Source organism: Fukomys damarensis, unplaced genomic scaffold, assembly GCF_012274545.1.
Source record: "Fukomys damarensis isolate Sample0158 unplaced genomic scaffold, DMR_v1.0_HiC HiC_scaffold_16, whole genome shotgun sequence".
NCBI lineage: Eukaryota > Metazoa > Chordata > Mammalia > Rodentia > Bathyergidae > Fukomys > Fukomys damarensis.
Window position 1 is genome coordinate 72,163,367 of NW_022900928.1, and position 27,073 is coordinate 72,190,439.

The 27,073-nt window shown below is 35.2% G+C and overlaps 1 protein-coding gene across 1 annotated transcript; it reads right to left on the reverse strand.

The window, feature by feature from the left end:
• Positions 1-4,909: 4,909 nt before the first annotated feature.
• LOC104854706 (olfactory receptor 147) lies at positions 4,910-5,851 on the reverse strand. Its single transcript, XM_010613289.2, has one exon. It carries the CDS (start codon positions 5,846-5,848, stop codon positions 4,910-4,912), a length of 939 nt encoding a protein of 312 aa, XP_010611591.1. The 5' UTR covers positions 5,849-5,851.
• Positions 5,852-27,073: the final 21,222 nt, after the last annotated feature.

Genomic DNA, 27,073 nt, shown 5'->3' on the forward strand with positions numbered 1-27,073 from the left:
TAATTCACTTTGTATCAGTTTTTAATAATTCTTTACCTCCTATAATTCTCAGGATTTTTTTTAAGTGAGGTAGCAGGTTATGGATCCAGTTTCCATTGTAACTTGTTTTTAGGGCATCACTGAGTACACGATGTACTATTTTATTTTTGCTGTTGTTGTTTGGTTTTTGTTTGTTTGGTTTTGGTACTGGGGATCAAACTCAGGATGTGCATTTGCAAGGCAGGCTCCACACCATGTAGCTAAATCCCCAGCCTGAATTATTATCTTAATCTTACCTTCTTCTTACACTTTTTTCTCACATTGGTCACTTTCACTGCCAATAATTTCAAGAGAATTTTTTGTATACTGGATTTCTACTTGATTTCTCTTCATGATCTCTAATTCTTACATGATCATTCAGGTACCGAAATCAAATTGTTTAATTCAATCAGCATTTTCTTTGTGTCCCCTTTAAATTCCTTGAACACCTTGCCAGATAATCTTTATTTATTTACATCCTTTTTAAGCTTACTACATATGCAATGGATTCATTTGTTTGTTTCATCTTTGATCTCTTCAAATATTTTAACCCTTTGCTTTTTCACTTCCTCTGCTTCACTGCCTGTGAGATCAGCTTTGAAGGAGTTAAGAGTTTTCAGAGGCACCATATTTCCTTCTTTTTTCCTGGGGGCTGGGGTGGTCAGTGAACCTACCTTTCCCTTGGCAAGTAGTGCTTTGCTTGGTTTCAGTTGCAGTCCTGACAGGATGGCTAGCTGGAGGATTTTTGCCTCTCCTTTATGATTGGATACCTTCAGTTGTATCAGAGGTGGGAGGGCAATGTGACTGCTCAAGTATCCAGTTTTCTGCTGATTTCTAAAGGGATCTTATTTTTTAAATTGAGTTTATTGGTACATTTTAGGTATACAGTACAGTTACATTCATTATTGGGATCTTGTACCTTTACATGACAGGTCTTGGTTCTCATTTTTTCCCCTTGTCCCTGCCCTCCCTTCACCCCCTCCTATCCTCCTCATTTACAAACATTTTATTTCCATTTTTTCATTTTCTCATAGTTTTTCTTTCCCCTTATTACCTTTCCCCTACCCTTTCCACTTTCCCTACACTTTTAGCTAAAGGGATCTTATTGATCTCTGCCTCCTTCCCTCTACGATAACTTCTGTAGCTATTTATGTCTCCTTTCTGTACTACTCCAGGTAAGCATGCCAAGAAACACCGTCTGGCTATGCTGTTTCTTTCTGGTGTTCTCCCTACACTAAACTTTGATTGTACTCCACTATCCAGCCCCTAAATTCAGTGGTTCCTAAGGACTTTTTTATGTTATTGGTACATTTTAGAGACAGAATACAGTTGCATTCACCATTGGGATCTTGCACCTTTATATGACATATCTTGGTTCTTATTTTTTACGCATTCCCCTGGCCTCCCTTCAACTATTCCACACTTCAATATTTACAAAGACTTTGTTTCCATTTTGCATCCACTTAGCTATAAAATTTTTCACTCTTTATGTCTGAGTAGGGCTCCATTTCATTAAAAAAAAAAACTTTATCCAGTCTCCACTTGATGGGCAATTAGGCTGTTTCCAAAGTTTAGCTATTACAAACTATGTGCCACTATTAACATGGGTGAGTATATATCACTATGGTATGGTTCTTTTAATTCTTTTTTTTTTTTTTTTTTTTTTTTTTTTTTTTTTGTTACTGGGAATAGAACTTGGTTCCTTGTGTCTGAAAGGCAGGTGGTCGAACCATTGAGCTAAATCTCCTGGCCCAATTATTGTCATTCTTTTGGGAAGGTACCCAGCAGGGGAATACCTGGATCAAATGGGAATTCTAATCCTAGTTGTTTAAGGTATCTCCATATTCATTTCCACAGTGGTTGCACCAGTCAGCACTCCCACCAACAATGGAGAAGGATTCCTTTCTCCTCACAGTCCTGCCAGCATTTGTTATTGGTTGATTTCTTGATAGCAGCCATTCTTTCTGGGGTGAGATGGTATCTCTGTTGTTTTCATCTACCTCTCTTGAATGACCAGTGATATTGAACATTTTTTTCATGTGTTTATTTGCTGCTTTTACTGGTTTGTCTGAGAAATGTTTGTTCATTTCAGATGCCCATTTTTGAATCTGGTCTTTATATTTGAGTGATCTGATTTTTTTTTTTAGATCTTTATATATTCTAGGTAGTAGACCTTTGTCTGATGAGTAGCAGTAAATTTTTTTTCCACATTGTAGGTTGTCTCCCAGCTCTGCTGGTGGTTTCTCTTGCAGTACAGAAGCTTTGCAGGGGATACCACAGTCCCCAACTTGAAAATGTACTACACAGCCACTGTGATAAAAAAAAAAAGAATGATACTAGCAAAGAAACAGGCCTGAAGATCAGTGGAATAGATTAGAAGATGCAGAAACAACTCCAGATGTACTCAGCTACCTCATCTTTGACAAAAGAACCAACCATCCTCAATGAAGGAAAGATAGCTTCTTTAATAAATGGTGTTGGACATGTATAAATACCAAATAGCTTCTCTGGTGTGAAAAACTATAATTGTACATAAGATCCTAATGGTATAATTAACAATGTGAAATAGGAAGAAAAGAGCTAAAGGTGTAGGTGAAGTGGGAAGGGTAGGGGAAAGAAAATAAGGGAAAAGAAAAAATAGGACAAAATGACAAAATGGAAATAAAGTATTTGTAGATAGGGAAGGGAGGAGGGGCTGAAGGGAGGGCAGGGGCAAGGGGAAGAAATGAGAGCCAAGACCTGTCACATAAAGGTACAAGATCCCAATAATGAATGTAACTGTACTGTGTACCTAAAATGTATCAGTAAACTCAATGAGAAAAAAATAATAAAGTAAATAAATAAATGGTGTTGGAAAAACTGGATTTCAACTTGCCAAAGATTAAAACTAGAACCCTATATTTCACCATTCACTAAAGTAAAATCAAAGTGGATAAAAAATCTAAATATTAAAAGAGAAACACTAGACTTGTTGGAAGATTGGTAGAACTCTTGAAGACATCGAATAGGAAAAGATTTTATGATCAAATTCTCAGTAACATGGGAACTAGCACAAGGAATCAATGACTGGGATCTCATCTTTTTAAAAACAGGTGCCTAAGGATTGTGGAACTGAGCAGCTTTTGACTGGGGATGGGAGGGTTCCTGTGCAGAATCAAGTGTTGGGGGCAAGCAGAAACTCACCAGTGCTTGAGGGATTGATGCCTGTTTTGGAACTCCTGGAAGTAGTTTCTTCCTCCCCTGGATCACACTGGTCATTACTGCTGCCCGCCTCTCAGTTATCATACCATTATACCACTCCTTAAAAATAATTAGTGTAAGTCTTCTACATCATTTAAATTCCCCCAAGGACAATCCAAGAAATGATTAGACTTGTAAAACATTTATTATGGTACATCTTTTGAAGAATACCTTGAGGGATTGGGAATAGATGATGAAGACTTAAAGAGAGAGAAGTGGAAGGATTATTTGAGAAAACTCAGACTGCAATCCAGTTTTTAAAAATCTTGGTCACAGTGATAAGAAATCTCCAAGAAACACTGCCTACCAGAAAAGACCTGTGTTAGGGAGGAATTGGCCAGATCTGGTAAGGCCCATACACCACGCTCAGCCATTGGCTGGGGCACTCCAGAAAATATATGGGTAAATATATGGTATGCCCAAAGGAGTGCCAGCTGCAGATTTGCACTAACTGGCCTCCTTGAAGCTGATTCTCCTCAAAGGGCTGAGTAGCATTCTGTAAGTCTGCTATAGTCCACTTCCAAACCTCAGATTAATGCCCCAAAGATGTCTGATTTATCAGTGTTATTACTGCTTATCATTTTTATTGATAAACATGTATTATATAAGAGCAAATAATTTCCATTGATGCTATTTAAACAAGATATTCTTATTCAATAAGTCTTAATCTCATACATATATTTCTAACATTCTAAACATATAGATAGCATATTCATTGAAAAAATAGAGAAATTACATGAAACAGCCTCTATATTAGATACTTTTGATTTATTTATGACATAAAGTCTATAAAATTTATAAAAGGTTCTCAGGAACACAGCTTGTTATCTATGCATCTATTTTTATAATAGACCTCATTGCATCCATAAAACATTGACTAATGTATTTCTACCAACTTAAATATAGTTTTTGTATTTGTGATAAAAGTAAATATATTAAGAACTATATGCTTTTTCCCAAATACTTGACAACATACAAGATAGAAATGAATGTAAATTTTGTAATACAAATCACCATACTTGAGACAAACACATATTTCCTTCTGAATTACCCTCTGTTAATGTGTTTGGGGAAAAAAGGAGTTATATACATTCTCTTCAATAATAAAAAGATTGATAGAGGTTCTCAGAAACAGATGACATGTGCTAGCATTTGTCACTGCCAAAGAAAACAAAAGGAAACATGAGCAAAGGAGTTGAAAAAAACATTTTTAGAAAGGCCAACATTGGAGAGAAGAGTCCACTTTAAATTAATCCTGCTACCTATACTGGTAATAGTATTGACAATCTATGCTTCTAACATATTCTACCTCCTTTTTTGTCTGAAAAGCCTGAAAATTCAACTTTTTATAACTTACAAAACATCATATTTTTCCAGATTAAGAATAACCTAGGAGACATAAAAGTATGAAGCAAAAATAAAAAGGGGGAGCTTAAATGTTCCTTTACTCGGAGATATTATGAGAAGTTCCAGAGATATACATACAAAAATAGAGAATAGATAGCTGTAAGATATGAGATAACAAAAATGCACTAAACTATACATGACATTATCTGTAGAAGTCATATAAGTATAAATAAATTCTCCTCAGGAAAAAGCAGCAATAAAAATTTAATGTCTTTCAATTTACTTGCTTTATTACTTCTTCTAATTAAAATATGTTTCTGCTTTGAAATTTAATCAGTGCAACTTTCACATCCTTGTTTCTCAAACTGTAGATCAGAGGATTGAGCATGGGCACTACATTAGTGTAGAAAACAGAAGAAACTTTTCCCTCCTCCATAGATCCAAGAGAAGAATTTTTAAGATACATGAATGCTCCTGATCCAAAAAACAGAGAAATGGCCATGATGTGAGAGCTACAGGTACTGAAGGCTTTGGATCTTCCTTGCACAGATCTGATGTGCAGAATATTTGTGAGAATGAAAACGTATGAAATTAGGATGGTGAAACTGGGGACTGTGATATTAATACCCACTACAATGAGCACTACCACCTTATTGACATAGGTGCTGGTGCAAGAGAGTTGGAGAAGCGGGAGGATGTCACACAAGTAATGGTTGATGACATTGGCATTGCAGAAGGTTAGTCTAAGCATGCAGCCCGTGTGGGCACTGGATCCAGCAAAGCCCATGGCATAGGCAGCAAGAGATAGCCCAGAACAGACCTGCTGAGACATGCTGATTTTATACAGCAGTGGGTTGCAGATGGCCACATAGCGATCATAAGCCATTGCAGTCAACATGTAGCACTCAGAAATGACAAAGAAGAGAAAGAAAAACAGCTGAGTCATGCAGCCTGCATAGGAGATGACATTCTTCTTGGAGACAAAGTTCATCAGCATTTTGGGAGTGAAAACAGAAGAGTAACAGAGATCAATGGAAGAGAGGTTGAAGAGGAAATAGTACATGGGGGTGTGGAGGTGAGGATTGAGAATAATCAGAATGACCAAACCTAAGTTGCCCACCAGCGTGACAATGTAGATCATCAGAAACAGGTAAAAGAGGGGTAGTTGAAGCTCTGGATGATCTGTTAGCCCAGCAAGAAGAAACTCAGTCACCAAGGACTCATTTCCAGACTGATTTCTCATTGTCAATAATCTGGGAAGATAGAAGAAAATTTTTTTCTTTTTATTAAGTTTATTGGTGCAATCTAGGTATACAATACAGTTACATCCATTATTGGGATCCTGTACCTTTACATAATAGGTCTTGATTCTCATTTTTTCCCCTTGTCCCTGCCCTCCCTTCACCCCCTCCTCCTTTCCCAATTTACAAACACTTTATTTCCATTTTTGCAGTTTCTCATATTTTTTTCCTCTCCCTTATTACCTTTCCCCCACCCTTCCCACTTTCCCTACACCTTTAGCACTTTACTTCCTATTTCATATTATTAATTATTTCATTAGGATCCTATGTACTTTTATATTTTTTCACCCCAGAGAAACTATTCAGTGTTTCAGTTAAAGAAATCTCTGTATGAACATTAAAAATAGGGAATCCTAAAATGAAACTAAAAAGGAAAGTAAAAAAGATAAGGCAATGATGTAAAATTAAAATAATCCTTAATCCTGAAGATGAAAATGGTCCCTTAACATTTTTAAATTGCTTCTTGCTCTTGTAGTTCTATCTTATTTTTTTCATTATTTATAATACTTTATTAGTATTTGTAAGCAAACCCATATAGATATGCCCTTACATATGTAGTACAGTGTGTTACCTCTGTACAAATGGAAAAATAAAATAAAATTTAAAAATTAACATTTCTAGACCAATATGGCTGTCCATTTCTGTACAATGCCAACACAACACAGTAAATTGGGATAACTTTTTCCAAAGTTGACAGTATCAAAGTTTCCCAAAATTCAATTTATATACATATATATATATATACATACATATTTATTTATTTATATAAAAAGACCAATAATAGCAGTATGTTGTGCATCAATAGCAGCAATAGCTTTTCCAGGTTCTGCAGTCATTTGAACAAAAGTATAAACATTCAGCACATTCCATTAAAAAAGCTAAAACAAAAACAAAGAAAAGAATAATATCCAGAAAAGAGCAAAGTTCTGTTGCTGTTGTTATACCTGGCACCATTTTTTTTATTATCATCTTAATCATCATCTGGAAAGAGAACATTCTAGAGTAATATCATTAAATATAGCTCTGATAAAGTACTGTCACTACTACATATCATAAAGCAGGTACAAGATATTTTACATTCACAGAGGTATTATACAGTACTGTCCTATATCTGTAATACTAGAATCAGTTTTGGTTTGAAATTTGCTTTCTCTGCAAATAAGATTGCTACCCCTGCTTTTTTCTGGGCTCCTATCACATGGAGAATTGTTTTCCATCCTTTCACTTTTAGTCTATGGGCTACTTTTTGCAATAGGTGTGTTTCTTGTATCCAACATATTGTTGGATTTTGCTTCTTATTACATTTTGCCAGTCTGTTTCTCTTGATTGGTGAGTTGAGGTCATTGACATTGATGGTTATAACTGATATGTACTGACTTATTATTTACATATTATTGGCCTTTTGTGGACTCTTTTTACTTTTTCGCCTTCTCCTTTTAGTTTCTTGCCTTGCCTATTTGATTTGCTCTGTTGGGCCTCATGATGTTGTTGCCTTCATTGTCTTTTTCTAGGATCTTGTTTACAATTGCTTGTAGTGCTGGTTTGGTATACATGTAGTTTCTCAGGTGTTCTTTGTCATGGAAGTGTCTTATTTTCCCATCCATTTTGAAAGAGAGTTTTGCAGGATACATCAGTCTAGGTTGGAGGTTGTTCTCTTTTAGTACTTGAAATATCTCATTCCAGGCTCTCCTTGCCCTAAGGGTTTGTGTTGAAAAGTCTGCTGTGATTCTGATGGGCTTTCATTTGCATGTGATTTGTTTTTATTCTCTTACTGCTTGCAGTATTTTGTTCTTCTGTTGGGTTTCTAGAATCTTGATTATTATATGTCTAGGTGTAGATATTTTTTGATTGTGGCTAGTTGGGGTCCTATATGCCTCAATTATCTGAATGTCAAATTCTTTCCCAAACTTTCCTTCATAATGAAAGAAATGGGAGAATTTAAAAGATTTTATTTGTTTCATGACTAGATATAATACCACATCTTCCTCCTCACCATTTAATCACTCTGTATTTTCTCTGATTAGCTAAATATGAATATGACAAACACTTCCATCTGTCCTGATTAGAAGATAGAGAGAAAAACTGGTTCAGATATAATCAGCTCATAAGCTTAGTAGAAACAGGGAAAGCAAATCTTTATCTCACTCATCCTGACTTTCATCTTCTAGTTCCTAGAAATGTTTCCATTATTGTACCAGACCCTTTAGTTTCTCTGTGATAACAGCAAAACAATCCTCTATGGCAGAGTTATTCCATATTCTGTTATTCTGCTTCCTAGAAGGTAGTCCCTCCTAATCTTCATTATTTCCAGATGCCTTAAGGCAAGAATCCATGAAGCCAACAGTTTCATTGACAGTTATGGGGGATTTCTGTGGTACCTCAAGATTTATGATTAATCATATACTCAAGCATTTCTATACATTCTCTTCTGCTCAGTCCAAGCTAGACAGAAGATGAAGGAGGATGCTCAATGTGCTTTCAAAAATCTTTGTATGAGGGAATGAAGGAGAAATAATTAACTTATGTACTTCTTATGTTAGTTGTCACTTTCAAAAGCTTTGCCAAACTCTATTCTTTATGATATGTGAACTCATCATGGTGCACTCAAGTTGCACATTTTGTTTAATTTGTAGCTGAGTAGTGTTCCATTTTGTGACAAAACAGCTTTATTTTGCCTTCTGTAGTGCCTTTTCTTCTCTAATTGAGTTTATTGGTACTTTTTAAGTACACAGTACATTTCCAAAAGAATCATACCAAAATGATATATGTGCACCCATGTTTATAGCAACACAGTCTGTAATAGCTAAAACTTGGAAACAGCCCAATTGCCCATGAGTTGGAGACTGGATAAAGAAGATGTGGTTTTTCTATAAAATGGGGTATAATGAGAAACTTGAATCATTCATAGGAAAATGAATGCATATTGAAGCCATACTCTTAAATGAAATAAATAAGATACATATGTGTAAATACTGAATAGTTTCTCTGACATGAAAAACTATAAGTTCCAATAAGATCCAAATTGTATAATTGACAATTTGAAATGTAGTAACTTAATTAAGTGTACTTTCTTTATTTGGGATAAAACTAAATCTTTTTTGTTTGTTAAAAAAATGATGAGCAAGGTTTAGCATATCAGGGTGAAGACCAGTTTTCTCAGAATTAGTAGAGAAGGCCTCCATTTTGTCCTCTAAAAAGAATTTCTGTAACACCAAGATTTACCAAATCTTATGATTCCCCCCCTGTTGTTTAGGAAAAGATGAACTCATCTCCTTTCTTTGATGCTGTTGTGTTCTTAATATATCTTCTGAGGCTGTTAAAGCTGACTTGGTACTTAAAATGATGCTACACAGCCAAGATAAGATGAAACAAAGGCTGGCAGTAGATAAGATCAGAGTTCCATACTGATGTTTCTCATTTTTATAATAAAATATTTCTCATTTTCAGCAATATGAAGAAGGAGAACGGTAAAAAGGCTAGGTTAACTCACCCTCCTACAGGGAGTGTAGTGCTGATCTTTTGTGTCTCACCCCCACTGTCCTGAGGTGGATGTGACTTCAGGAGTGTCAGAGTGGACCCGATACAGTCACAGAATCTTCTCCTGGATCACGGAAGGATCACAGGAAGATCTCACAGTCTGTATGTCCCAAGAGCCATTCTGAAATGAATGTCAAACTTCTAGTTATACCCTCACCCAGAGAGGGAGAAGGAAAGCCAAAGACTTGACACCAGAATCTAAATGCATTGGAGCTTATGGCATATGCTTCAAGCTTGTGATGCTTTTGTACCTTATTAAAAATCCAGGGATAGATGCCCCACAGGACTTTTCCATGGTAATAAACAAGGAAGGAAGAAAAAAATGGTGCCTGTGTTTAGCTTTAATTCATGATAGCAATTATAAACCCCCCCAGGGACTGTACAGTCCCCAGGCATTGATGATGAAGCTTCTGCTGTTATTTATATACAATTAAACATAATTAATATCATTTAAATTTTTCAATAATTATATTTATGGATAAAATCTAGTTTAGAAAGTAATTTGTTCAGTAAAGTGTCTGTTATGCTCTTTGCTAATATTTTCAGTGCCTTTCAAGATTCTATGTATTTTTACATATATGCAGATATCATATATATCCTTGTTACCCTTTATCCTTAAGAAAGGATAAAGAGCAAGATATTCTTTAAATTAAAAATTGTATATAGCGGAAGGTGGAAGGTGGAGGTCTTGGACAGCCATACAGAGATCCCTTCTCCTTCCAACCTGCCTCAAGCCAAGCAGTAAGGACCGGTTTGCCACCCAGGTACCTCTGCAATATCCTCCACCCCCTGCTCTCAGGCATCCTGATTTTGCCACTTCTCAGATCCACTCTGCAGGAGCACAAGTGGTCATAAAGGTCATTTTATTAATCTCCAGAAGATAGAACAGAAGTAAGCAACTGCAATAAAGGCACACCAGATCTCCATAGTTGGAAAGTTGGAGAGAGCACCAATTTCCATCAGACCTCTGTATATCTTCAGAGAAAGACCAGAGGGAACCTGTGATAGAATCTTGAAGAGTTCAACCCTGCAGGAGGTCAGGAAGCTCAATTCAGCCTGAATCTCAGGGATCAGCCATAAGCTAGCTGAGACTAAAGGACTTAGTTCTGCACATGGCCATGCACATTGTGTATTATGACAGCAGAGATATAGTATGAAAGAAGCCATTCAAATTATTTTTCTTCTTTCTTTTCCTCATCCACTATGTGAATTATTTCTTTTTTCTATTCCCTTTTTCCAACTCAGTCTCTTACTCCCCATATTATTATTCATCTCCCTTTCTTTTCCTGTTAAGGACGTAACACAGATTTCTTCTTTTAACATTTTTTTCTTCTTTCTTTTTCTTTATTGAGTTTATTGGTACATTTTAGGTATACAATACAGTTACATTCATTACTGGGATCTTGTATCTTTACATAACTGGTCTTGGTTCTCATTGTTTCCCCTTGTCCCTACCCTCCCTTCACCCCCTCCTACCCTGCCCATTTACTAACACTTTAATTCCATTGTTTCATTTTCTCAATTTTTTTTCTTTTCCCTTATTGCCTTCCCCTACCCTTCCCAATTTCCCTACGCCTTTAGCCCTTTTCTTCCTATTTCACATTGTTAATTATCCCATTAGGATCTTGAGTACTATTATAGTTTTTCACACCAGAGAAACTATTCAATATATACCCATGTGTGACTTATTTATTTCACATAGGAGTATATCCTCAAAATGTATCCATTTTCCTATGCATGAATCTAATTTCTCATTCTTTATGGCTGAGTAGTATTCCATCTTATAGAAAAACCACATCTTCTTTATCCAGTTTCCAACTGATGGGCTATTTCCAAGTTTTAGCTATTACAAACTGTGCTGCTATAAACATAGGTGTGCATATGTCACTGTGATATGATTCTTTTAATTCTTTTGGAAAGATACCCAGCAGAGGGATGGCTAGGTCAAATGGAACCTCTAATCCCAGCTCTTTGAGGTATCTCCATATTGATTTCCATAGTGGTTGCACAGGTCTGCACTCCCACCAACAATGGAGAAGGGTTCCTTTCTCCCCACAGCCCAGCCAACATTTGTTATTGTGTAATTTTGTCATAGCAGCCATTCTTTGTGGGGTGAGGTGGAGTCTCAGTGTTGTTTTCAATCAGCATCTCTCAAATAACCATTGATGTGGAACATTTTTTCATATATTTACTTGATGCTTTTAATTATTTGTCTGAGAAATGTCTGTTCATTTCAGATGCCCATTGTTGAATTGGATATTTATATTTGGTGAGGGCTGATTTTTTTGAGTTATTTATATATTCTAGATAATAAGCCTTTGTCTGAGGAGTAGATGGTAAAAATTTTTTCCCACATAGTAGGTTGTCTCTTAGGTCTGTTGATGGTTTCTTTTGCAGTACAGAAGCTTTTTAATAAGATGAGATCCCACTTGTTGATTCTTTCTGCTAGTTCCCATGCTACTGAGGATTTGTTCATAAAGTCTTTTCCTATGCCAATATCTTCCAGAGTTCAGCCTGACTTATCTTCCAGCAAGTTTAGTGTTTCTGTTTTAATATTTAGATCTTTAATCCACTTGGATTTTAATTTACTGCATGGTGAGAGACAAGGGTCTAGTTTTAATCTTTGGCAGGTTGAGATCCAGTTTTTCCAACACCATTTATTAAAGAAGGTATTTTTCCTCCAGTGGGGATGGTTGGCTCCTTTGTCAAAGATGAGGTAGCTGAGTACATCTGGAGTGGTTTCTGTATCTTCCAATCTATTCCGCTGATCCTTAGGTCTGTTTCTTTGTCAGTACCATGCTGTTTTTATCACAATGGCTTTGTAATATACTTTCAAGATGCAAATTGTTGTACTGGCTGCCATGTGTCTTTTGCCTAGGAAGGCTTTTGCTATTCTAGGTCTCTTATGGTTCCAAATGAATTTTTGGATTCTTCTTTCTAGTTCTGCGAAGTATAGTGTTGGAATTTCAAATGGCATTGCACTGAATCTGTATAGCACTTTTGGTAGTATGGCTATTTTCACGATGTTGATTCTTCTTACCCAGGAGTAGGGGATTTCTTTCCACTTTCTTATATCCTCTTCAATCTCTTTTTCAGAGTGCTGTAGTTTTCAGTGTAGAGGTCTTTTGCTTCTTCTGTTGGATTTATTCCTAGATACTTCTTTTTTTTTTTTTTTGGATGCTATTGTGAACAGAATTGTTTCCCTAATTTCTCTCAGTGAGTCTGTTATTGGTGTAAAAGGAAGCTATTGATTTTTGAGTGTTGACCTTGTATCCAGATACTCTGCTAAAAGTGTCAATTAAGTCTAGAAGTCTTTTGGTGGAGTTTTTTGGGTCTTCAATGTAGAGTATCATATCATCAGCAAATAACAGTTTAGCTTCTTCCTTTCCTATCTTTATTGTTTTAATTTCTTTCTCTTGTCTAATTGCTATGGCTAATGTTTCCAGAACATCTTATTGAATGGCCAAAAACTGAAAACCTTCATGTTAAAATCAGGAAAAAGGCAAGGATGCCAACTATTACCCCTCCTCTTCAATACAGTTTTTTCTTCTTTCATTATTTTCTTTTCTTCTCTCTTTTTCCTTCACTCAAGGGTCAATAGTTTCAAAGGAAAGAGAGTCTCCATAACTGTTGTTATTATATTCTTGTCCTTATTCTTGCACTCTATCTTTCCCTCTTGTTTTCAACACTTTCCCAAAGTTTGCGTGGTCATCTTCTGTCCAGTGGCTTCACTACAAAACTTCTCCAATATTTTTACCTATTTACTCCTCTCATTCTAACTCTGTCTAAGCCCCCATCCTAAGGGTAAAGATGCTATATGGAAGTGTTTATTCACTGTAAACATATTTTGGGCTGCTCCTTGATTTTAATTTAATTCACATGGTTTAAAGGTGATAGATTAATAACTAGCACAAATGGTCAATTTGCAAATTGGGCTTGATCCTATTGTGTTGCTGATTGTATCAATTGGGCTAAAGGATTGTGATTGATTTAATGAGTTGTTTTCCCCGATATTATGAAAATGAGAATGTCTATGACTCATTAGAGACTCAAGGACTAAAACACAACTATATCAGGAAGATTTAATAACCCAGAAATTAAATCAAGGGCAACCCAATAGCAAAAATAAAAATGAGAAAGCACTTAAGAAAGACACAAAGACAGACTTCCAGTTCACCAATGGCAAACAGTAGGGCAAATGAGGATGAAAACTCTGATAGTGAAAACCCAGGACACTCAGAACACACAGCCCAGGAAGTTACAAACAGATCAATCAGGCTCTAGAAAGATTCAAAACAGAAATAATTTCCCACATAACCACAGAGGTGGTGAGCAAAATGAAAGTCATTATTTGAGACTCTAGAACAGAAACTCACAACAAAATACATGAGCCTGGGACCATGATAGAAGCCATGAAGGCCCAGCATAAGAAGAAATGGAAACAATGAATGCCAAACACAGGAAATAAATTGTATCCATTAAAAAGATTCAGCTATCCAGGAGATTAAAAACTCTATTGAAAGTGTTTGCAATAGAATAAAATAATGCAAAGATAGAATCTCAGATATAGAAGATAGGATTGCAGTCAGTGACCATGAAAAGAGAGATCTCTTAAAAACAGTAAGGGATTATGAGATTTTGATCCAACAATTCCTAGGAATCCATGAAGTAACAGGAGAAAATGCAAATGACTTAAAAAAACTGTTCACAGAATTAATGACAGAAAACTTCCCAAACAGGGGAAGAATTTGACATACAGAGAAGTGAGGCATATAGGACTCCAACTAGGCATGGTCAAAAAAAATCTACATGTAGACTTATAATAATCAAGATTACAGAAACCCAACAGAAGAACAAAATACTACAAGCAGTAAGAGAAAAGAAACAAATCACATGCAAAGGAAAGCCCATCAGAATCATAGCAGACTTTTCAAAACAAACCCCCGTTCAAGGAGAGCCTGGTATTTCAAGCCCTAAAAGAAAACAACCTCCAACCTAGACTAAGGTATCCAGCAAACCTCTCTTTCAAAATGAATGGGGAAATAAGATACTTCCATGACAAAGAACACCTGAGAAGCTTCACGAAATCCAAGCCAGCACTACAAGGAATTCTAAACAATATCCTAGAAAAAGACAATAAAGGTCACAACACCATGAGGCCCAACAGAGCAAATCAAGAAGGCAAGGCAAGAAATTACTAGTAGAGGGAGAAAAACTAAAAAGAATTAAAAAAGGACAATAACATAACAATAATAAGTCAGTACATATGAATTATAGCCATCAATGTCAATGACCTCAATTCCCCAATCAAGAGAAATAGACTGGCAGAATGGATTAAGAAGCAAAATCCAACAATATTTTGTATACAAGAAACACACCTGGTGTAAAAAGAAGCCCATATACTGAAAATGAAAGGATGGAAAATAATTCTCCATGCTACACGAGCCCAGAAAAAAGCAGGGGTAGTAATCATATTCACATACAGAGTTGAAACCAAAACTGATTAAAAGAGACAAAGAAGGCCACTACATCCTTGTAAAGGGAACAATTCAAGAAGAAGAGATGACAATCATAAATATATATGCACCAAATATTAATGTCCCCAACTATATAAAAGAAGTATTAAGAAACATGAAAAATCAAATAAGCACTAACTCAGTTGTAGTGGGGGAACTAAATACCCCACTATCACAAATAGACAAATCATCTAGGCAAAAAATCAACAATGAAATACTAGAACTCAACCAAGCCTTTGAACATATGGACTTAATAGACGTCTATAGACTGCTCCACTCCACAAAATCAGATTATACATCTTTTTAGCGGCACATGGGTCATTCTCCAAGATAGACCATATACTAGCTCACAGAACAGGTTTGAATAAAATGCAAAGGAATCAAAATTATGTCCTGCATATTATCAGGTCATACTGCAATCAAGCTGCAGATCAATAGCATAAGAAACCATGCAAACATCACAAATACATGGAAATAGAACAACATTCTCCTGATCAATCAATGGGCCACAGAGGAAATTAAAGAAATTAGACATTCAAATGAATGATAATACCAATACAACATGCAGAAAAATATGGAACACAATGAAAGCAGTTCTACACGGAAAATTCATATCATTGAATGCCCACACTAGGAAAACAGAGTAAGCTCAAATAAGCAACCTAATGTTGAATCTTATACTCCTAGAAGAAGAAGAGCAAGAAAAACTCAAAGCTTGTACAAGAGATGAAATTATAAAGATTAGCACAGAAATCAATGCATTGGAAACTTAGAAAATGATACAAAAAATGAGTGAATTGAAGAGTTGGTTTTTTGAAAGAATAAATAAAATCAATGAACCCTTAGCTAACCTTATCAAAAAAGGAAAGAAAAGGCACAGATCCCTGCAATTAGGAATGAAAATGGTGGAGTCATAACAGATCCAACAGAAATCCAGAGGATCATCAATACTTACTTTGAGAATCTGTACTCTAATAAAATGGAAAACACAGAAGAAATGAACAGATTTCTAGATACTTATAAATTACCAAAGTTGAATGAAGAAGATAAAAATATTTTGAACACCCCAATTACAATCAGTGAAATTGAAAATGTAATTAAAAGTTTACCAATTTAGAAAATACCAGGTCCTGCTGGATTCTCTGCTGCATTTTACAAAACATTTAGAAGAACTACTGCCATTACTCTTTAAGCTTTTCAATGAAATTGAAATGGAAGCAATACTTACAAACTAATTTCTAGAAGCAAGTATTACTTTGATTCCAGAACTATGGAAAGGCCAAACTAAAAAAGAGAACTGTAGTCCCATATGCTTAATGGATATAGATGCAAAGATCCTTAATAAGATACTAGCCAACAGAATACAGAGGATCATCAAGAAGATAATACATCCTGACCAAGTCAGATTTATACCAGGGATGCAAGGATGGTTCAACATATGTAAGTCAATAAATGTAATACATTATATTAACAGAGTCAAGGACAAAAACCATATGATCCTCTCCATACATGCAGAAAAAGCATTTGACAAAATTCAACACCCATTCATGATAAAAACACTGCAAAATTTGGAATAAATGGTCTATATCTCAACTTCATAAAGGCTATCTATGAAAAACCAAAGGCCAACATCATATTAAATGGCCAAAAACTGAAAACCTTCACGTTAAAATCAGTAACAAGACAAGGATGCCCACTATCACCACTCCTCTTTGATATAGTTCTGGAAACATTAGCCACAGCAATTAGAAAAGAGAAAAAATTAAAGCAATAAAGACAGGAAAGGAAGAAGCTAAACTGTCACTATTTGATGATGATATGATACTCCACATTGAAGACCCAAAAAAGACTTCTGGATTTAATTTGACACTTTTAGCAGAGTAGGTGGATACAAGGTCAACACTCAAAAATCAAAAGCCGTCTTGTACACAAACAACAAACTCACTGAGAGAGAAATTAGGGAAACAATTGCTTTCACAATAGTATCCAAAAAATGAAATATCTAGGAATCAATCTAATGACAGAAGCAAAAGACCTCTACACTGAAAACCATGACACTCTGAAAAGAGATACAGGCGAATATAAGAAAATGGAAAAATATCCCCTGCTCCTGGGTAGGAAGAATCAACATAGCGAAAAGGGCCATACTACCAAAACTGCTATACAAATTCAAGGCAATGCCACTGAAATTCCAATAGTATATTTCACAGAACTAGAGAAAATAATGCAAAACTTCATTTGGAATCAGAAGAGACCTAGAATAGCAAAAGCCATTCTAGGCAACAGAGGCATGGCAGCAGGTATAACAATTCCCAACTTGAAACTATACTACAAAGCCACTGTGATAAAAACAGCATGGTACTGGCAAAGAAACAGACCTGAGGATCAGTGGAACAGACTGGAAGACACAAAAGCCACTCCAGATGTACTCAGCTACCTCATCTTTGACAAAGGAGCTGACCATCCCCACTGGAGGCAAGATAGCGTCTTTGATAAATGGTGTTGGAAAAACTGGTTTTCCACCTGCCAAAGATTAAAACTAAACCCTTATCTTTCACCATGCACTAAACTAAAATCCAAGTGGATTAAAGATCTAAATAATAAAAAAGTCACTAAATTTGCTGGAAGATAAGTTAGACAGAACTCTTGAACACATTGGCATAGGAAAAAACTTCTTGAACAAATCCTCAGTAGTACAAGAACTAGCAGAAAGAATCAGCAACTTGGATCTCATCATATTAAGAAGCTTCTGCACTGCAAAAGAAATCATCAACAGAACTAAGACACAACCCACAATGTGGGAAAAAATTTTCCCAGCTGCTCCATAGACAACTATTATCTAGAATATATAAAGAACTCAAAAACCCAATGACTGTTGCTGTACTGTATTCCTAAATTCTACTGATAAACAATAAAGGTAAATAATAAAATAAAGTAAAAAAAAAAGAACTAAAAAAAAATCATCCCCCCCAAATATAAAGATCTGATTCAAAAATGGGAATCTGAAATGAGGAGACATTTCTCAAAAAAAGAAGTAAAAGCTTAATGAGATAATTGACAATGTGAAATAGGAAGAAAAAGGGCTAAAGGTGTAGGGAAAGTAGGAAGAGTAGGGGAAAGGTAATAAGGGAAAAGAAAATAATATGAGAAAATGAAAAAATGGAAATAAAGTGTTTGTAAATGGGGAGGGGAGAAGGAGGGGATGAAGGGAGGGCAGGGACAGGGGAAAAAATGAGAACCAAGACCTGTCATGTAAAGGTACAAGATCCCAATAATGAATGTAACTATACTATATACCTAAAATGTACCGATAAACTCAAATTTTAAAAAAGAAGTAAAAGCAGCAAGTAAATATATGAAAAATGTTCCACATCAATGATCATTCAAGAGATGCTGATTAAAACAACATTGAGATTGTACCTCACCCCACAAAGAATTGCTGCTATCAAGAAATCAACCAATAACAAATGTTGGTGGGTTGTGGGGAGAAAGGAACCCTTCTCCACTGTTGGTGGGAGTGCAGACTGGTGCAACCACTATGGAAATCAATATGGAGATACCTCACAGAACTAGGTTTAGAGGTTCCATTTGACCCATCCATCCCTCTGCTGGGTATCTTTCCAAAAGAATTAAAAGAATCATATCACAGTGATATATGCACACCTATGTTTATAGCAGAACAGTTTGTAATAGCTAAAACTTGGAAATAGCCCATTTGCCCATCAGTTGGAGACTGGATAAAGAAGATGTGGTTTTTCTGTAAAATGGAATACAACTCAGCCATAAATAATGAGAAATTAGCATCATGCCTAGGCAAATGAATACATATTGAGGATATACCCCTAAGTGAAATAAATAAGTTACACATGGATAAATACTGAATAGTTTCTCTGGTGTGAAAAACTATAATGGTACATAAGATCCTAATGATATAATTGACAGTGTGAAATAGGAAGAAAAGGGATAAAGATGTAGGGAAAATGGGAAGGGTAGGGGAAGGTAATAAGGAAAAAGGAAAAAAATAAGAAAATGGAAATAAAGTATTTGTAAATAGGGAAGGGAGGAGGGGATGAAGGGAGGGCAAGGGTATGGGAAAAAAATGAGTACGAAAACCTGTCATGTAAAGGTACAAGATACCAATGATGAATGTAACTGTACTGTATACCCAAAATGTACCAATAAACTCAATGAGAAAAAAAAAAAAAGAGTCCTGGGAATACTAAATCAGCCCACTAATTAGTTTGGTACCACCCTAATCCCTGTAGTCTGGGTAACATACCAGGGACAGAAAAAGGCTTGTCTTCCCTCTTGCTTATTGCTTTTTTACCTTGTGCCTGCCATGGACTATTTCTCTTCTGCGATACCTATCTGCCATGCCGCTTTGCCTTGGAGCCAACCGATTATGCACTAAAACCTCTACAAACTTTAAGCCAAATAAAACTTTCCTCCTTTAACTTCGGCCACCAAGTATTTTTGTCTTAGCAAAAAGAAAAGTAACTAAGACAGTGATGAAGTGAAATTTATCACAAATACCGATGGATGTTTCAAAATACACATATCAATAATTGTGATAAAGCACATCAACAGACTGAAGGACAAAAATCATATGATCATTTCAGTAAATACAAAGAAAGCATTTGATAAGATTTATCATTCTTTTATGATAAAACTCTCAATAAATTAGGCAAAGAACCGTACTTAATAGTACTAAGGAACGTAGATAACTAGATATAGCTATAGGTCACAGTCAATAGACTAATTGGGGGAAAGATGAAAGTGTTTCCTTAGAATCAGAAATGAGTCAAAGATATCTATTTTCATCAATATTGTTTAATAGTAATGTAAGCCTTAACAAAAACATTTAGGCAAGAGAATTTTTTTAAAAAGTATTCAAATTCAAAAGCAAGAAGTTAATTTATCCATGTTTACAGATGATATGATTTTATACATAGAAAATCTATATATTTAATCAAAAAGCTGATAGAACTGATAATTCAGTAAAGCTGAAGCATACAAAATCTCCATAAAAACAGCAACATTTTTATTCATCAATAATGAACTTGCTGAAGAAAGTAGGAAAGCAATTACATTCACAATGACTATTAATAAAATTTTAGAAATATATTTAACCAAGAAAGTGAATGATCTCTACATTGACAATTATTAAAACTGATGAAAGGAAAGAAAACGTAGAGCACAGAAAAGTGGAAAGTAGTCTACATTTATGGATAACAAAAATCAATATTGTTAAAATCACCATAATATCCAAAGTGACACTTATGACTTATATCTAGATATCCCACAAAAAACTCATGTGCTCATAGGTGGGGCTCTTGGGAGATAAAGGATCTTAAATATGTGATAGTGGATACTGCACTGGTAGGTTGTGTAGCTGAGCTTGATGTTGGGAGGTGAAGACTGGTGGAAAGAGGTGGGTCACTGTGGGAATGGCCTGGAAAGGGGTATATAGTATATATGGATCCTTCCTCCTCCCTTGATGCTGCCTAGCTTCCTCTCTGCCATGCAATGAGCTCTTTGTCTTCTGCCATGCCACCCTGCCTTGGAGCCAGCTAATGGGGGACTAAAATGTCTACAAACTGTGAGCTAAAATAAACATGTCCTTCTTTAACTTGTACAAATCAAGTTTTAGTCCCAGCAATGAGAAAGTAAGACAGTCATCTATGAATTTAAAGCAAGTCTCAACAAAGCTCCAACAAATTTCCTCAAAATAATATGAAAAGGCTATATGGAATCACAAATGATGCAAAAGAATCAATGTAAGAGATAAGGTGATGTCACAATAGCTGACTTCAAATTATACTATAAAGCCATAGTAACAAAAACAGTGTGGTACTGTGATTTTTAAAAAACAGACATTTTTAGTAATATAACAGTATAGAGAGAACAGAAATTAACCTTTAGTTACACAACCAACTAATTTTTTAACAAAGTACCAAGAACATAAGGTAAATCTCTTCAGTAAAAGGTCCTTGAAAAATTGTATATATTTATGCAAAAGCATGAAACTAGATCTCTTTCTATCACAATATAAAAAAATCAATCAAAACCAAAAAAAAAAACTAAAAATAAAATCTGAAACTGAAATCACTATAAAATAATACAGATGAAATCACTGAAGATGTTGGTGTTGGCAGTGACTTTTTTAGATAAGACCCAAAGACACAGTAGTAAAAGTAGTAATAGATACATAGGAGATTTTCAAACTAAGAACCTTCTAAAAAGCAAAATAAATAATCAGCACAATTGAGGGCAGATAGCTTAAATGTCATTTCAAGACCTTACTTTGTGCAAGAGTTCCTGTTTTCTCCCCAGGTAATCATCTTAATTTTAGCTCAAGTAAACCTTTTACACTTTGTGTGCGCCTTAACTTGACTTTTAAGTGCACATTTTGGCAACATGAATAAATCCCAGAAGTGACTTCCCAGCAGCTTTCTGTGGTTTGACCCTTGCATTGAACCTATTGTGTTCTCCAATGCCAGGAGCACAGCCAAAATCCAGAGATGAGTTCTTGTGTGATCTCACATACCCTTGATCTTTACCTAAAATGTTAATCATTAAGCACATGTTTAATGTTTCTAGATGTTAACATTTCTGGCGAGTTTTTTTAAAGCTGAATATATTTAAGGCATATGTTATGAAAAAGTATTTCTAGAAATTATAAATTGTCCGCAAGGTGCTAGTTAATATTTGCTAAGAATTATAGATGCTATGTAAAACTATAAATAAGAAGGGAAGCAAATGTTTTAGAAAACTGAGATGTGTTTTACAAAAAAGGTGTAAAAAGATGTATTTTTAAAAGAAAGTTAAGCAAAGAAAGTCATTTTTATTCTTTTGAGAATCTTGTTTGATAAGAATAATGAGAAAAATAGGACAGAAACTGAAACTTCAAGCAAAAAGTAGCAAAAAAATTAACCTTATGAAAACAATTTATATGTTGCTAACATGGTTAAAATTAAGGGAATTATTTATAGATCATGTTTTATATTAAAAGTATACTAATACATAACTAATAGACCTCTGTATTAAGATAACAATGTCTCCCTATATTAAAATAAGTTTTTTTAGGGTACTTTTCCTACTAGTAAGACAGGATGTAGCTAAGCAAAAAGCTGTAGAAAAAAGGGAAGGCCCTCCCTACTACTGTCAGTCCACCTGCAGTCCTACAGGACATAGGTTGAGGGGAGTTTCCTATTCTTTGATCTAACAATCTACCCTCCTAACAGGTTGCAAGGGTGGAGGGCACTGTCTGAGTCCAGATTATCCTTCTCAGTGGCAGGAATTCAGCAAGGCAAAGAGTGATTAAACTGATTTACTAAGGATTCCTCTATGTTTACAGATGGATTACAAATTTTGTTCTTCACTTTTGATTGTTCTTGGCAAAATATGAAGTATATACGAGCGATGGGTTATACCCTAGATGAAAGGCAAAGGACCCTAGAAGAAGCTAGAAAGGATCCCAGAATCCACCAAACCCACCTGCAAATGTGGCTCCACAGAAATTCCAACCTCTCTCAACTGCTGCAGATTCCAACTATACCTCATCTAACTCAATCCTTTCCAATGTCAGACCCCTCCTTAGGCCATTAAGCCCTCTTGCCCTTAAGTTGGTCACACTGAGAGTTCCATAATCTCCTATAGGTAGGAGTAATGGCCACTCTCAGCTTGAAGCAACTGCAGAAGAGATGACCAGGACCTCAACATCCCATAAATGCTTATAGAGATTATGTCTCTCGGGAAGAACTTGAGGAAGCAGGTAGCTAAGGAAAACTGCAGAAAGAAGGGAGGACTCACCTTGGAGCCCATTTTCTGGCCTAGATCTGAGACATAAGGTAACTAAAGAAATAACTGGAGAATTAAGGAAAAGCTTGCCTTGGAGCCCAATTTCTGAGTTGATCCCAGGACCAGGATACTCAGGTCTAAATACAATGGAAGAAGGTAACCAGATAGTTTAGGTTATACACAGTAAGTTCAGACATGTGCTCAGTCATCTTCTGCAACTCTGCCTATCACAACCCTAAATATCATGCCACTGACCATGCAGATTTCACACACATGCACATACACTCCCCTACCTTTGTGAGATTTGGAAATCATGATAGCTCTCCCAAAAGCTATAAAATGCAAAAATTTTAAAAATTAAAGAGCCACTGCCAAGTGGAGCAACTGACTGAAGGCTATTATTGATAGGAGTAATACCTCAGACTACTCCTTCAATTTCACCTCAAAACCTAAGGCTCAAAATCCTCAACATCAAGCCCCCTCAGGGCCGTGAGCTCTTCTCACTGGCCTGGCTTCACCCTCTGGAATATATCTTTTCTCTTTCCAATAAATGTTTGGTTTTGCTACTACTTTGGGGTGTCTTGCTCAATTTTCTGTTTAAGGCATGAAGAATCTAGATGAGATCCTCAAACTTGCAACACTGAAATAGTGAAAGTTTTTTGTTGTTATTTTTTCACTTTTTAATGAACCAGAAAACAAAAATACTGTGTTTTAATAGAATAATTTTTTTTGCTTCGTACTATATTTTATTAGATACTAAGAGAAATCAGATCCCCCAAGTAAAGCAAATATTCTCCATTTTAAAAGAGCTGAGTTTTTGTTAAAATCATAATCATCTCAAGTGGTCTTTATTATTTTTGCTACTTTGACAAATAACCAAGATCATGCTACAGCAAGTTTTCTAAACCTCTTGAAGTTTTTAACAAACTTTCTAAAGTCAAATGATAATCGCTTCTCGGCCTTTTGGCTAAGATCAAGTGTAAAGTAAAATGATAAAATGAAGTTCTTTGATCTAGAACTAATTTAGGGATGTCCAGAGGGCCCCTATAAATCCAAAAGAGGAGTATTTGACTTATGTTCATATAAAAATATTATAAATGTGTGTTCTCAAAATATATGAGAGTCTTGGAAACCTGATATGTCATAAACATAACTCTAATGAAAATATATTGTACTCTAGAAGGAATAACTAAATGTTTCAATTGTGAATGGCTATCCAATCAAAATCATGGCTATTTTTAATACCAGCACATAACTAAATTGCTTTGTCCTAATACCTTTCTGGAAACTTCATGAAAGCAACTATAATCCTAACATGTTATGTCTTTGAGACAGCTCATGGATAGGATGATACAACTCTGACAAACAAAAGTTTCTGATAATTTTGGGATGACACCATTGGACAGTTTTCTGGACTTTGAAATTAAAATGAAGGAACTCATGTCTTTAAGAAATTGCTCATCTAAATCAAGCAGAACAAGAATTAATCAACATGACACTGAAGGAATGAAGAGAGACAGTGACAGGGATGAAGAGTGGACACATGTTTCTGTGACCTTTTACTTCAACCTAAGCTCATTGACTCAAATCACAAAAATAAAATCTCAGAGTACTTTATATTTCCAGAAAGTAAATAGAGTGATTTTCTTCCCTTTATAAATTCCTTGAGAGGGACATTTATTAAAACGAGACCTAATGTTCAGCAGGACCTAAGGGAAATAAGTACCTCCCTCTCTGCCTCCTATCAATCACCTCGTACCAAGTACATCTTGAGCTCCTAGACTTAGTAATAATAGTATTCCTTTGATTATTGCCCAGGGAAATGTTACTCTTGAGATCAGGGTTTCAAATTTTTCTTTTTCTGATTGTCACTGTTTATTCTGTTTTTGCTTCTGAGTAGTAGTAGTAGTAGTTGTTGTTGTTGTTGTTTTGCTTTATTTAAGACTTTTTATCTTTTGTGTATCTCAAGTTTCAGAACAGTAAGGAAAACTAAAATTTTGGTAGCCCCAAACTTGAACATGATTCCAGAATTTATTGAACTTATATAACTGAGCCCCATGCACTCATAAGACTCCATGCTGTTGGCTATGACCTGGACATGACCTTATAACTTCAGCCTTCTCTTTCCTTCCTACATGAGATATGAGTATATTGCAATGAGCACCCTATCAATGTGAGACCTTCAGTTCTACAACCCTGAGCACCATTGTTTGATAATCAACATTTTCCAGAGAAAATTTTTGATTGAAAGGCAAAAATGAGAAACCTTATAAAATGTCACAGGACTGAGATGACAAAACTTCATTCTGGTGGAACATGAGACATGAGACCCTACTCAGCTTGGTCATTAGGATGTAGCACAGTAGGTTTTTGAGGAGACCCTGCAATCACAAGAACGAATAAAAGCAGTAAAAGCATTTTTGGGGTTTATCATAATTCTTACCTAAAGATATAGAAGATAAGTGACTGCTGGCCAATCAATATCCTGTAATATTTTTATTGACCCATGTAATCATAACAACTTGTTTTCTATAACCTCTTTCTTGTTCTTCTTCTTAATCTATAAGAACCTCTACACCTTGAACACCATTTCCAGAGGCCTTGTTCTAAGAAACTAGGATTTGTGTTTTTTTCCCCAAGAGCCCATCCTCATTTGGGCTGAAATAAACTGTTCTCACACTCAGTTTTTGAACTTCAACCTGCCTTTTAGTTAGAGAATATGTGTTAAGTTACCACACTGTTCCTCATAAATAAGTACAGTTATCATGTGTCAATTAAAACAGGAAAATCTTTCTATAAATTCCAACTCTTCCAAAGTGTTAGAATTTGAGTTTTTGCATTAGTTTTTGTTTGTTTGTTCGTTTCATTTGTTGTTTTATTTCTCTTGTGTAAAAGCAAAAACTTTATTTCACTGTTGTCATGGTCTCCCATAACAAAATACCACAGACTAGATGGTTTAAGCATGAAATTTTTATTTTCTTACATCTCTGAAGTATAGAACCTGTGATAAATGTGTCAGAAGACTTGATTTCTTCTTAATGCTTCCCTGCTTGCCATAGATGGTTACGTTTTTACTGGGTACCAGGTCTTTCATTTGCATCCCAGTTGTCTATTTTCTCTTGTTATAGAACATCAGTTCTATTGGATTAGTGCCTACCCTAACAGCTTCTTTTTAATGTAATCATCATGTTAAAGACCCTATATGTAAGTATTGTTAAAGTAGGAGGCATTAGGAGATTAAGCACATACACATGAATTTGCAGGAACCCTACTAGGCCCTTGATCACATAAGGTGAAGGCAACATTGAATCTCACAGGAACACTGAGGTTATCACTTGTGACACAAGGCAGTGTTTTTTATTACAAAGAAAAAAAAATCACTACTAACCATGTACTGCCCCTGCAGTCATTTGCTACTTAAGATTTCTATTACATACTTAATGTAGGTATTTTCTTAGAAATATCTAGAAATTACCACATAACGAAGGATTCAACAATTTATTCTGCCTTCAAATACATGACTTGCAATTTTTAAGATAAATTATTTTGTATCAAAAGAATGAAATATGACACTGTTTCATCAATTTGTGGATATCTTGCTTTCTTAGAACATAGAAAACATTTTATTGTTGTCTTACAATAAAACAATAAATAACCAAATGCATAAATAAGAATGAATACAAGCAGTAAAAGCTTTTTTGTGTTTATCATAATTACAATAAGCAAATGCATAAATAAATAAATACATAAATAAATAAAGCTATAATCATTCCACCAATAAATTTCCTTACTTTTTTAAAATGAATTCTCACTGCTCTTTTGCTTTTTCTGTATATATGTCAGTGTTATGTTTTAACTGAAGTTACAGTTATAAGAACTGCAGAACTACATTTACATAAATGGACATATATTGAACACTACATATAAAAATATATTATGCATACCCATAAATGAATCTTAAGTGGTAACAAGCTAATTAACTCTATGTATGTGTTGCCACCAATTCTCCTAACTAAATTGCAATGATAGCAATATCAGTAACTATGCAGAAGTTGGAACAGTCACAAGCTATGACATATATATCATAACTGACAGGTCAATAACTGTGAGATGACAGTAAATATAAGATGAATACTGAAACTATTCAGGGAAGTTACATGAAAAGAAATGTGCATCTTAGAATCACTCTGTTACACTTTTTAAAGCAATTAATTAAAATAACACTTTAAAAATCTGTATCATTTCATTTAATCTGCACCACAGAATTTTTAATATTTGCTATACAGAAACTAAGAGGGAGAGAATATACAAACA